Genomic DNA, 13030 nt, shown 5'->3' with positions numbered 1-13030 from the left:
TACATTCTCAAAAGTGTTGGAAGTTATCGTAAACCTAAACCACTCCCAAATTCCTACGCTTGACTTTCTTGCGTTCATTAAAGTTCTGTAGGTTTTTTTCTAAAGGTTTTTGTTGGACTTTGATTGATTTTTTTTCCCCCAGTTCTTGTACTGAACCAGCACATTGAGAAGAACTTAAAGGGGCGGCATTATCTGCTTTCCAGCCACGTAGAATCGTTTTATAGCACAATCAAGTATCTACGTTACCTTCAGTTTTTATAAAAATGCTGTATACACCAAATATATCAAACATGAGTTAAAAAAAAATATGTAATTTGTAATTTAGCGCCTTGAAATTGGGCCTCTGTCTCTTTAAGGAGCTCCTGGTCTTTCTGAAACTCCTCCTTCAGAAAGTCATCGCCACATGCCTCCTATATTAACCCTTTAAAAATATTTTTGTAACACTGAGCTGGCGTAACGAGCTCAGCTGAAGCTCCGTTCCACCAGGTGTTTGCTAATTGCTGCTGGCTAGTCTGAAGGAGCTGAGTGGGGGAAGCTTGAAAGCTTAGACACTGCAGCTCAATGGAAATCAAAGGTTTAAAATTAGTTAATCAATGCAATAATTTGACTCCTGTGAATGCCGCTGTGCATATTTCTGATCATCAGTACCAGAGAAACGGACAACTCAGCTTTTTTTTTTCACTCTGCTGCCTTAAGTCAAGTCAAGTTTATTTGTACGGCAACGCGGCAGTTCACAGTGCTTTATATCATAAAAACATCACAGAGTCACCAATTGTCAAGTCATAAACATCACATTTTGCCATCAGATTCACACCACAAAAACATCATTTAGTCACTTAGAAAACTGGAATAATGTTATATTTTTGCTATTTTTTATTCTGTGTAACACACTTCCTTCCAAGCTGTCTGTTTTCAATGTTTCCAATAAATACAGCTAATAAAGCTTCTGTGAAATCTCCTACATTTTTAGTCCACGTCAAATTGACTTTTATCACGTTGATCTAAAATATGAAGCTGTGCAGCTTCCAGTGAAGGAGGGCGCCTAATGGACACAAAAGAGTTTCAGACGACTTAAACTTGTCGATTGGTTTATAGATATTAACAATTAAAGTAGCTGATATTTGCAACAGGACGGTTTAAGACTTTAGCATAGCGCGGTGGATCCCATTAACTGAATGACCTTCAGTTACTTGGATTCGAAGCATTTAGAAATCACCAGAAACTTTTATTCTGGTGAAAACACAAGAGATTAAAGGTTAAAAATAAAGAGATTCACAAATTAACTAGCCACTGGAAACCATCGCAGTACACGGAAAGCCGGTTTCATCCAGCCAGCAGGCTGTTGCTGTAAATACTGCTCTTGTCGTCGGACGCCGAGGCTTCCTGACTGACCGCCAACAATGCAGTAATATCAACAGGGTACCTGCATTCACACCGCGGCGCCGCGTTCCTCGCTCCCAGCAGTCTCTAAAGGGATTCTGAGAAATCCACTGGTTACAGCACAAGATTCAGCGAAGCACAGCGACTCCACACAGACGCCTCTATGCATCTCCTCATGAGAAACTCTGCAGCTCTACGGGCGAAACAAGATCTCTTTACATAGTAAGGTTTCTGCAGGCTGTTTGCTGGAATAAGGAATGATGGAACTTTTTTGGTACAATCCTGGAGAAAAGTTTACACAAGCCAACCATTTTGTTCACAACAAAACTCTTCAATGAGTTTAAATTGACACATGTGGGACCAAATGTCTGCATACATTCAGCTACGTCTTGGATGAAATCGTTAATTAAGGCCAGATGGTGATTATGACTGACTACAGCAGGTAGATCTTGTTTTCTGGGTTAATCTAATGGTGAGAACAATCAGAGATTCCAAGAAAAGCTGTGACGTTCCGAGAAGTCTTCCTAAAACAGCCGCAGATTCAGAAAACATCAAGTTATTCTAATGCCTGGTTCACACGGCAAAACTTTTATTCTGGCCTTTGTCCAAAATTTCCATCGACATCCTATCGATGGAATCTTATGTCTTAAGATTCCGACAATCTTAAGACAAAGTTCACCGTGTGTGGTGTGTTAGGAGTGATCTCGTCCCCCAATTGAATTTTACACTCACGCATGAAAATGGCTGCAATCAGGTACACAATCTTTGAAAAGCAGACGGTAAGTCAAAAATAAAGAACTTGTCTTTTCCAGCAGCCATTGTACAGAGCTTAAATGTGCTTGGGCTCTGTTTGGGTTGCTAGGTAGCAGGTGGAACTCTACTGGGGTTGCTAGGTAACGGGGCTGGGGTTCGCTGGGGTTGCTAGGTGAGGGAGAGTGCCTGCTTATTTTCCAGACACCAAAAAACACAAACTAGACTGTGGGCATTATTTTGAGTCCGCATATTAGAGAAAATCCCAAATAAATTCCAACTTGTGCATCTGATCCTTATTTTTAAAAATGATTGAAGTTTTGTTTTGCATAACCATGAAACCCTGGAAAAAGAACAACTAAAATAAATCAATAAGAGAACCAAAATTAACATAACCGCAATGCATATTGCATACTGGGCTCTGAGAGGAAGTCAAAAATTATGCTTTACAAATCGAGGAAAATCCCACGGTTAATTTGATCTCCACAGAACGAGTAAAGCCTGATCCAAGAGGCCGGAGCGGATCGGGATGGGGGAGTTCCTGGAATGTCGGGAACCTGTGTCAAATCGAACACAATAACAAAGCTGATAAAATAAGAATAAAACCCTGTGAACAGTGAATTACGGTTTGAATATCATGTAAAATTCATAAAACGTCTAAAAGTAAAATAAAACAGACAAAAAAAACCTTGTATAGCTGTTTGCAGGTATGCGTCTGACACTTAGCTATGAAAAGTAAGAGCAAGCTGTTATTAACCATGAGAGCAGCTACAGATATGAAAGGATTTCCACTGGTGGAAAATCATCAGGTGTATTTCAAAACCGCAGCTGCATAAAGCTGATTTTAACGCAGGTTTATGGAAGCTTTCCTTGTTAATGGAGTCAAACAAAAATCTCTGAGCCAAAAACAGCCACTAAGGATTAGAATCGAAAGCTTTTCTGCATAAAAACACGTTTTTCTTCCTCTCCTTACATTGTTTCACCCTGCGGTCACGTATTGGTTGGGGCTGCTGACGCACATCTCTGAGACGCTCCCGTCATCCCGGTTGGGGATCGGCGACCCAACCCGACTTATCAGCCAAAGTTTTAGCCTGTGAGGGAAGCCGCCCGAAGATTTCCTGACCCTCTGACACGGTGGAGATAACTTGGAAGTATCAGATTTGCTCCATCCATGTGCAGCGTGAAAGGCGGTCATTGTACCGAATCTCTGGCAGATATTAAAACCTGATTTGTTCTCCAACTCAACTTGTCTGATGACACAGAAGGAAAATTATTAGGACCTGAAAATCATTGTGCCTTGTTAATGAAATCGCACTCCAGTAATTTGCAAAGCGATTAAAAATATGTTTGTAGATAACTTTTTACAGCTTTGTACAACTGTAACCTTTCTGCAGAGCGTTAATGGACGTAAATCTAATCTTTGATTTAAGTTCTTCTGAATGTCGGTCAAAACTGCAACCGATCCTAATTTAAATGTTTCAGCAGGAGACACGGTGAAACGTCTCTGTCTCTCTCTCGCTTTGGGTTTTTCTCTCTGTTTTTGCTTTAATTGTGTCTTCAGATGTTGACCCAGTTTTCTTTATTAACGGACGCAGAGGCCAGTCGGGTTGTACACTGCAAAAACACAAAATCTTATCAAATAATTATGTCTCTTGTGCAAATATCTTAGTACACTTGAAATAAGACAAAACTAACTTATAGGCAACTTTTCATCAAGAACTAGAAGCTTGTTTTGTTTTAGCATGTTATTAGTGCCAATGCAACTGGTACTTTTTCATCAATGTTAAGGAATTATTGACTTAAAAAGAGTTTTTAACTTTTAATTTAGTTGAATTTTATTTTAAGTGTAATATTTGCACTAGAAACTAGACCAAAAATACTTGGTAAGATTTTGTGTTTTTGCAGTGTAATCCCAGTTTAGATGCAACCAGACTTACCATGCATTTTACCAGTGTCATAATTTTCCCCTCAGACAATTACCATTTTTAAACTATGGGTTGCAGAAATTTTTACAATTTTTGTTTTTAAGTTACTAGAATTTCTGCGAAACAAAATAAGCGTATTTGAACTATTTTAACATTTTTAAAAAAACATTTATGTCTTGTTTATATCTCCTCTAAAGTTTAGATATTCATATTTTAATGAGCATTTGACAAAATTAATTTCTGCCCAGACGTTTGGCCAATAAATTCTGATTTTGAAGAATTTTAATTGGACATGTTTCCTGTGAAATGGTATAAAATCCTTAACTCCATCTTTTTTAATCATTTTCAAAACCATAATGCTGAAAGTCATTTTTGAAAACTTATACATTTTTCCAGACCTGTAAAGAAACCTTGGATGTTTTTAAGGGGGCGACTGTGGCTCTGCGGGTAGAGTAGTCGTCTTGCGATCGGAAGGTTGTAGGTTCGATTCCAGCTTCCTCCTGCCACGTGTCAATGTGCCCCTGGGCAAGGCACCCACCCCCAAATTGCCTACAGAGCTGCATATCGGTGTATAAATGGGTGAATGTGACTCTAGTGTAAAGCGCCTTGAGTGGTCAAAAATGATCAGATAAAGCGCTATATAAGTTCAGTCCATTTACCATTTAAAGAAATTATTATTATGCAAAATTCAATATCACTTTGGGGGTGAGTTGGGGACCAGCAGCAGCTTATTTGGATTTACTAGAATAAAAAGTCGTCATCTGAGAATGATTTTGAGCAAACGATGAAATGAACATGTTTTGTATAGGCCATAGACCTTCTAACCTGTTCAAGAAAGCATAATATCACCTTTAAGCCACATTTTCTCAGGGATTTTTAGGCTTAAATTTACATCAGAATAAAATCAGTTTGGCCTGTAGAAAACCGAAGTGATCAAGAGGAACAATCTGGATTCAGCTTCGGTTATTACAGATAGAAACTAGAGATCAGCCCTGAAATCTGGGTGTAGTGATGAACTCTGACCTGAACCTTCAGAGTCACATAAGGACAGTTACAAAATCGGCCTTCTATCACCTGAAGAACATTTCCAGGATTAAAGGACTAATGTCCCAGCAGGAAACTCATCCATGTGTTTGTTTTTAGCTGCATTGTTTTACTGCAGGGCTGCACAGTGGCGCAGTTGGTAGAGCTGTTGCCTTGCAGCAAGAAGGTTCTGGGTTCGATTCCCAGCCTGGGGTCTTTCTGCATGGAGTTTGCATGTTCTCCCTGTGCATGCGTGGGTTTTCTCCGGGTACTCCGGTTTCCTCCCACAGTCCAAAAACATGACTGTCAGGTTAATTGGCCTCTACAAATTGCCCCTAGGTGTGAGTGTGTGTGTGCATGATTGTTTGTCCTGTGTGTCTCTGTGTTGCCCTGCGACAGACTGGTGACCTGTCCAGGTGACCCCGCCTCTCGCCCGGAACGTTAGCTGGAGAGGCACCAGCAACCCTCCCGACCCCACTGAGGGACAAGGGTGAAAGAAAATGGATGGATGGATGTTTTACTGCAACATTATCTTCACAGGTCTGCTTAAAAAAAATTTGATCCAAAACGCCGGTGTTGGTGTTTTCAGTAAAACTAGGAAGATAGACAACATCACCCCAGACAACAGTCTCTACACAGATAATAGACTTTAAAATACTGATGTTGGTTCTTAAAAATCTGCTGTTGTCACAGCAACCGTCTAGACCCCTCAGATCTTCTGGTTCTGCTCTGCATCCCCAGAACCAGAACCAAACATGGCGAAGCAGCATTCAGCTTCTATGCACCACAGATCTGGAACAAACTGGCTGAAAACTATAAAACAGCCGAAACACTGAGTTCCTTTAAATCTAGACTGAAAACCCACCTGGTTTCAAAAGATTTACTTCTGAAACATCGTAAGTGAAAAATTAATCAACATTTTGATTTGTAACGACGGAACTTGATAATCACTGACTTTGTATTTTTTTATGATGTAAAGCGCTTTGAGCTGCCTTGTTGCTGAAACGCACAATACAAATAAACTTGATTGATTGATTGATTGATTGATTGATGGTAGCAGTGCAGGTGTACTGCTGAGCCACCCTGATGCCCACTGCCAACAACAGGCGCAGCTGCAGCACCGCTATTCCAGGACTGGGGAAACTGGAAACCACTCGGCTCTGGTGTCAGCTTCCTATAAAAGGCCCTTTCGCATGCCGAATGCACGCCGACACCGGGTTAAGGATACGGCTCCGTAATTGCTGTCAGACATTTGAGATCCTTCACCTTTACCCTCGGCTGACGGGGCGATCGCAACCCATTTTACCAGAGACGGATCAGATTTTAGAGAGATGCTCCACTGAAGCAAACACAGAAACGATGCAACTTGCTGACCGAACTTCACAGAAGCTCTGATGTTCAGGAGAAGTTGTGGACATTTTTGAAAAGTTTCCCAGCAGCAGGCGACTTTCTGCTGGAATAAGAGGACAAACGTTTTCGTTCTGACGAGTCGAAAATGGAGGACGAGACGCTTGTTTCTATGGAAACTAAAACGCAGGTTTCCGCAGGATGTAAAGATGCTCACCTGGATAAATGTTTCAGCTAAATTCAAACTTTCTCCTACAGGTTAAGAGGCGAGAAGAAAAAAATATTCTAGTGAATCACAATCAGTCTATCAGTTAAAAATGCTAAAAAGAAAAAAAATATTTTAAAATAAAATTAAGTTGTACGTCTTTGTCTTTTTTGTGAATATTCGGCATATCACGTTGCACATCGGCTCGTTTTGCCCCCCGTATATATTTTAAATACTTTTTTGATATTCTTTTATTTAAAAAAAAACATTACTGGTGGCTAAGCTAAGATTAGCCTCCTAATATTTATTTATTTGTCTTAATTTGGTTAGTTTTATTTGATATTTTCCCTTTTTTTTCCTTTTTATGTTTTTATTCACCAATTAGTGCATATAAAACAAATATTACAAGCCACCAGTACTTATTTTTGTTTAAATATAAACTGTTGGAGTTTGGTGGAATATTACAGAATTGTTTAAAATAAATGTTTTATTTCTTTACACTGTATTTTTATCTTGTTAGTCACATCATTTAAACAGAATCTCTAGACTGTTTGAACAGAAAAATTGTTTCTGAATGGAAAAATCTGCAGATATTTGCATCTATTTATGTTTTTCCTCTTCAATATCTCAAAAATGTACAATGCATGTGTGCAAAAAGCTGCTATGTCTTCCACTTTTTAAAAATTTATTCAGCGTTTTCTCATTGTTTTAATATGCATAAAGATCTAAACATGTAAAACATTCCCTGAATGTCTGTAAATCCACTCACTGACCTGCTGAGGCCCTCCGTGCTGCCAGAGAGGCTGAAGTCGACATGTGGGGAAGCGGTTCTGGAAGAGCCCGGTTCTGGCAGAGGCGACGTGTCCGTCACCTCCGGGCTTGGACTCCTCAGCTCTGAGGTCAGAGGTAAAACTATCGGTATGGAGAAGGACCTTGTGCTGGGCGACCCTTGAGGCTGTCTTTGCTGACAAACGACTTGAGGCATGCCGTCGTTCCTCCCCTTTCGAAGCTGATTGACACAGAAAAGTTACGTTTTTCATGCATCGCAAGGCATATTTCACAAAATAAACCTGCAAAGTTTGCACATGAGAAGTTAGAAAAAGAGAAGAGCAGTAAATCTCAAAGGTTAGTCAGGTTTCTGTCTTACCGTTCTGACCCTGAGTGGGTATATATTGCGTGAATTCCCAACTCTTGTGTAAGAAAAGAAACGTAATCTGATCACAGCAACATTTTGAATGTTTCCTTTCTGCATTTTTTGGGATCACAACCAAAAGAGACTTAAAACGCCCTCTTAGGATGATAAAGAGCTTTCTCCCCCGTTATCGTGTCTGCAGAGCTCGGATGTTGCTGCACATTAAGCCCAACCGGCGGCTACAGAGGATGAAAAGGGTTCGACATCAGCAGCTTAACCATCGATAATGCTCTCCGACATCCAATGCTAAAAGGCTCGTCTACAGATAAACAGCTCATTGCTGAATTAAAAGGCTTACGTTTTTGTTCCTCGCACCAATTATCAGAAAAGCGTTTCCGTTTGGGCTGTAATTTAATGGCTTGTTTGAAAAAAGAAAAAAAAAAACGTCACCGTAGCGTTCGTTCAGACATCCAGCCACCTAATGGGGCTTTTTCCAGCACAATTAGTAGCACAAACTTCTTTAGCTGGACCTCATATGGATTTTGCCCCTTGGAGCTTTTGATTGATTTGGCTCCATTAAGAGAAAAAAAAGCGAAAAAGAGTTTGGACATCAGCTTGTTTTTGGGAGGGGTTGGAGTTTGTGTCATCACGGGAAAGAGGCATCATGGAGGAAAAACAGGTGATGGAAAAGACGGCAAAGATAAGGAACTGCTGTTATAGCAGATTTTTATTTTAGATTAGATTTTATTTTACTTGGAAAAATGGAAAAATGCACAAAGCATCATCCCGTTAAATGATTTAATGGTTTGTTTTCCAGGTATAGGATGCAGGTGTGGATACTCAGCTGGAAACCAAACTACGTTTTGTCTGAACAGCAATGACTCGACTTTTCTTCTCATCTGAATCCTCACTGTGATTGGCTCAGTCAGAGCAACAACAAGCAGGAGGTCAAAGGTCAGATGGCGAAGAAACCTGACACACCAGGGTGAAAAATGTGACCTGGTTTCTAAGCCATGTCACTTTAAGGCGTATTTTGAAGAAAGAATTAAAAATGTGTAGCTAAAAACACAAAAACTGAAGAGCGTCGAGATAATTCAACAAGGTAACAGAGCGACTGATTGATAAAGAAACTGTGTGACTTTGGTCAGCTTTCGTTGTTTTGAAAGTGCTCTGAATGCATTTTGACTTGACTTGACCTTACCAATGACCCTGTGACCTCTGCTGACACCCAGGATGAAAAACATGCTCTTTACGTTTTTCGCACAAAATCATTCTCAGATGAGAGTTTAGCCTGCTCAGTTCTGCTATTTTCCAATCGCACATGAAAATGGCTGCAAGTAGATGCGCAATTATACAACCGCACATCTCTGAAAAGCATAAGTGGAGCCTCCTGCACAAGCATGCAGCAAGTGGTTTCTGGATTGTAAGTCAACAGCAAAACTCTTGTCTTTTACAGCAGCCATTGTAGAGCGAACAGAGCGGCAAAACCAGCTGACCAAACATGTTGGGGCTCTGTTTGGGTTGCTAGGTAACGGGGCAGTGTGACGTAACTAACAGGAGTTTTTTTTCCAGACATCGGAAAATAACTTATTGCCAAAAAAACTGCAAGTCTTTTTTTTTTTTTTTTTTTTTACTGTTTAGCTGTTTTTAGAAGCAGTAAAAACCCAAATGGATGAATAAAACCAAACAAAATGTGAGTTTAAGAACAGTTTTTATACCAAACATGTTTGCACTATGTGACAGGAAAACACATAACACTGCTCCTTTCAAAGATATTAAGGTATATTTGGTGGTTAAACTATTAAAATAGGCCGTCATGAACATTTTTCAAGGGGGTTGTAATTATTATATTTAAATATTATTATTTGGTTGTTACATTGCACTGTAGAATGTCCTGATTGCAAACTTTTCATATTCTCAGGGATTGCCTGCTGAAGGAGCTGAGCATCTTCCCTCAGTCGTCCTTTCAACACTTGTTTTGACACACAAATCTGCACTAAAAGCTGCCGTAGAAAGATCATTTCAGTCTAAAAAAGGGAAGACGTGCTTAAGAAGTCAACAGGATTTTACACACCTTAAAAAATTGCTCTACTGACCTCCTGGAGCCCAGAGCTCAGTTTCTAAAACATAAACAGGACGTTTTCAGTGAGATCTCATCTACAGCAGCTGAAAGCATCTGTAGGGCAAACTGGAGTCTGTGTTTTTCTCCTTCTGCAGATAATTGAGCTCTTGTTTCCTTTATTGAATCACGTCATGTGACCGAGGCCACGAGCATCGCGAGCCGTCTGACAGACGACCTCAAGGCTAATCAGCAGCGAGGAGCCCCAGCAGATAAGAAAGAAGAAAGCATTCAGAGGAAAACCGCCTGAGAAACATAAAGTTAATCAAAACTGACATGTTTATTTTACACACCTTTGTCTTCTTTGTCTTTGGGGTTTTGGTGCAGCTTTTGTTGAGATGTTTCATGTCTTCAAGTGAATTTAGAAGCTCAGTCTTTAGGAATCAAGAAAGAAAACAAATGTGTCATTTGTAGAGCTTAGAAAATATGTATTTTTTATTATTCATCATAAAAATATCACAAATTTACTGCATTTGTGATACTGCAATTTACTGCATTTGTGATATTGCATACTGCAATTTACTGCAAAATGATAATTGTCCAAGTTGGGGCTATAAGTAAGACCAACATGTGAAAGAATGGCATGAAGTAGATTTAAATCAGCTGACTGTTATAACATCTATAAACTTATAAAAACTGAACTTGACTCCTTACAGGGGACATTTTCCAAAACACGTTCAGGACGCATTAATCAGTCACACAGATCACATGTCTGGGTTGTTATGGACTAGGTAGGATGTTTTTGAAGTTTCTTAACATGAAAACATGAAAACTGCGTTACACATCACACACAACGGGATAAAATAATCAGAAACAAATTTAAAGTTTTGAAAGTTGTAGAAATGTTTCAGATTTTGTAATGTTGGCTTACACTTTAATTTACTTACAGCAAAGCAAAAAGCAAAGACCCTTAGCAGCAACAGAGACGTTACAACATTAGAGTTTCTTCTTTAATTGCGATTAAAAACTCATAAAAACTTAAATTGGCCCACTTTTGCAACTAGCTTACTGCAGCTTGTTTATTGTTGACCTTGGACCTTTGGGGGTATATTTTAAACATGTTATTACGGACCTTGGTTTTAAGGTGGACAGTGATTTTAAATTGGACAGCCAAATCAGAGCCGTGGTTAAGTCCAGCTTTTATCATTTAAGGCGATTGGCATCAGTGAAATCTTTTCTTTCCAGGCAACATTTTGAAACVGTGATCCABGCTTTTATYTCRACTCGAYTGRATTACTGTAAYGCACTTTATCTGGGAGTCAGTCAGTCGCTGCTCTCACGTCTGCAGCTGGTTCAGAATGCAGCTGCTAGACTTTTGACAGGAACTCGGAAGAGGGAGCATGTGACCCCTGTCCTGGCCTCACTTCACTGGCTGCCTGTATATTTTAGGATTCATTTTAAAATTCTTTTGTTTGTTTTTAAATCACTGCATAATCTTGCCCCGGCTTACCTCTCTGAGCTTCTTCACCCCTACGTACCCTATCGGTCACTCAGGTCAGCAGATCAGCTGCTCTTGGAGGTACCAAGATCCAGGAGGAAGCTCAGAGGGGACAGGGCTTTCTCTGTCATAGGTCCTAAGTTATGGAACGACTTGCCTTTGCAGGTCAGAGAGGCCCCTTCACTGTCCACTTTTAAAGTTCGTCTTAAAACCCATTTATTTTACTTGGCTTTTAACTCCTGCGGGATCTAGTTTTAGAGTGTATGTTTTTGTTTTTAAACTGTAAGAGTTTTTATTTTTTTTATTGTGCTGTGTTTTAATGTACAGCACTTTGTATCAGCTGTGGTTGTTTTAAAGTGCTTTATAAATAAAGTTGGTATGGTATGGTATGGTATTTCTCTACTTTTGGTTTCAGTCGAACTGTACATGGAATATGTCACATAAAAGCTAAACCAGATCTGAGATGCGCTATCATAAACGGGTCAGCCGGTCCAGAACAGAGTCAGAGAACTTACTTCTTCTATCTGTGGAACTGGACTCAGATGATTGGATGATTTCTTTGTGTTTTCCTCCTCTGACTTCACCTAGAAAGAGCAAAAATAGCTTTTATAGGGTAATTTAACATGCAATCATATAAAAGGATGAAATCTTTTCTTTGGACTTTATGCAGTTTTTTTAATCGCTTTTCTTTGACACCTGATAGGAAATTGGTGAAAAGCAGTTCAAACCTGACAAAAGTCTTCAAAGTTTTGCTTTGCAGATTTATTAATGACGCAGGAGTCTAAACACAAAAACACATGTATTGTATTTCCTCCCAGAAACCCCTAGCAACAGCCAAAAATAGATGCGACGGTCTGCAGCCTTAAACACAGACCTAAACATGAGAACCGTCAGGCACAGCATGGATTCTCAGGCGTTTTATTTATTGCTACGGCTAAAAGGCGAACCGGTGAGCGCCTGCTGCGTTCAAAGACTCCGCCAGGCTGCCAGTCATCTGCGTGTTCAGGTGGCAGTGTGTGGGTGTAAGAGGATCTCTGTCGGCGGAGGGGATTCCCAGGGGTCAGCGGGGTCGCTTACTGGTATTCACAGCGTCGCCGCTGCAGTCGACGCTGGTGATGCTGCAACTTTTAATACTGATGGGTTTTTTCTTGCTACTAGAACTGAAGGTGAAAAAAAAATCACAAACGTTTTGAGGTTTTATGAGGATAAACAGCCTCAAATTAAAGACGAAAAGGATTTGCAGGTGATGTTGAGGCATGCGTAGAGAGCACAGAGGGTCAGGTCAAAGGTTAACTCAGACCTCGAGGTTAGAGCCTGATGGTCATGTGACTGACGCTTATACAACCGACGCATTGTTCAAGTCCAGACACTGAGCTGAGAACCTTCCAACCAAAGTTGGAATGTTTGGCTCTGACATAAACTTTAAAAATAAAAACGCAGGAGATGATTGAATGTTTGTCATTTTGTTTCGTAGTAACAGAAACAGGAAGGAGACGCAGAGCTGATTCCTGAGGAATTCCAACACATCCAGCACACCTCACCACCGTCTCACTGACAGAGAAGGAACTATGAGGCTTACATAAGCAATGTGATGATGTTAGCTTTAGATACAATTTATATGCAATGGATGGATGGATGGATGGATGGATGGATGGATGGATGGATGGATGGATGGATGGATGGATGGATGGATGGATGGATGGATGGATGG

General features: G+C 40.1%; 1 protein-coding gene across 7 annotated transcripts in view; it reads right to left on the bottom strand.

Annotated features, from left to right (window-relative positions):
• Nucleotides 1–13030, bottom strand: part of fam13a (family with sequence similarity 13 member A) — a 67600-nt gene that overhangs the window by 36967 nt on the left and 17603 nt on the right. For all 7 annotated transcript variants that reach the window (XM_008419812.2, XM_017305319.1, XM_017305326.1 and 4 more), the window contains 3 exons: nt 11835–11903; nt 10175–10255; nt 7404–7639 (listed from right to left, as the gene is read on the bottom strand). In XM_008419812.2, the coding sequence (XP_008418034.1) occupies nt 7404–7639; nt 10175–10255; nt 11835–11903 (386 nt within the window). The remainder of the gene's footprint in view (nt 1–7403; nt 7640–10174; nt 10256–11834; nt 11904–13030) is intronic.

Source organism: Poecilia reticulata, linkage group LG1, assembly GCF_000633615.1.
Source record: "Poecilia reticulata strain Guanapo linkage group LG1, Guppy_female_1.0+MT, whole genome shotgun sequence".
Taxonomy (NCBI): Eukaryota; Metazoa; Chordata; class Actinopteri; order Cyprinodontiformes; family Poeciliidae; genus Poecilia; species Poecilia reticulata.
Note: the sequence above shows the minus strand (reverse complement) of the source record. Positions and strands in the feature narration are given on the sequence as shown.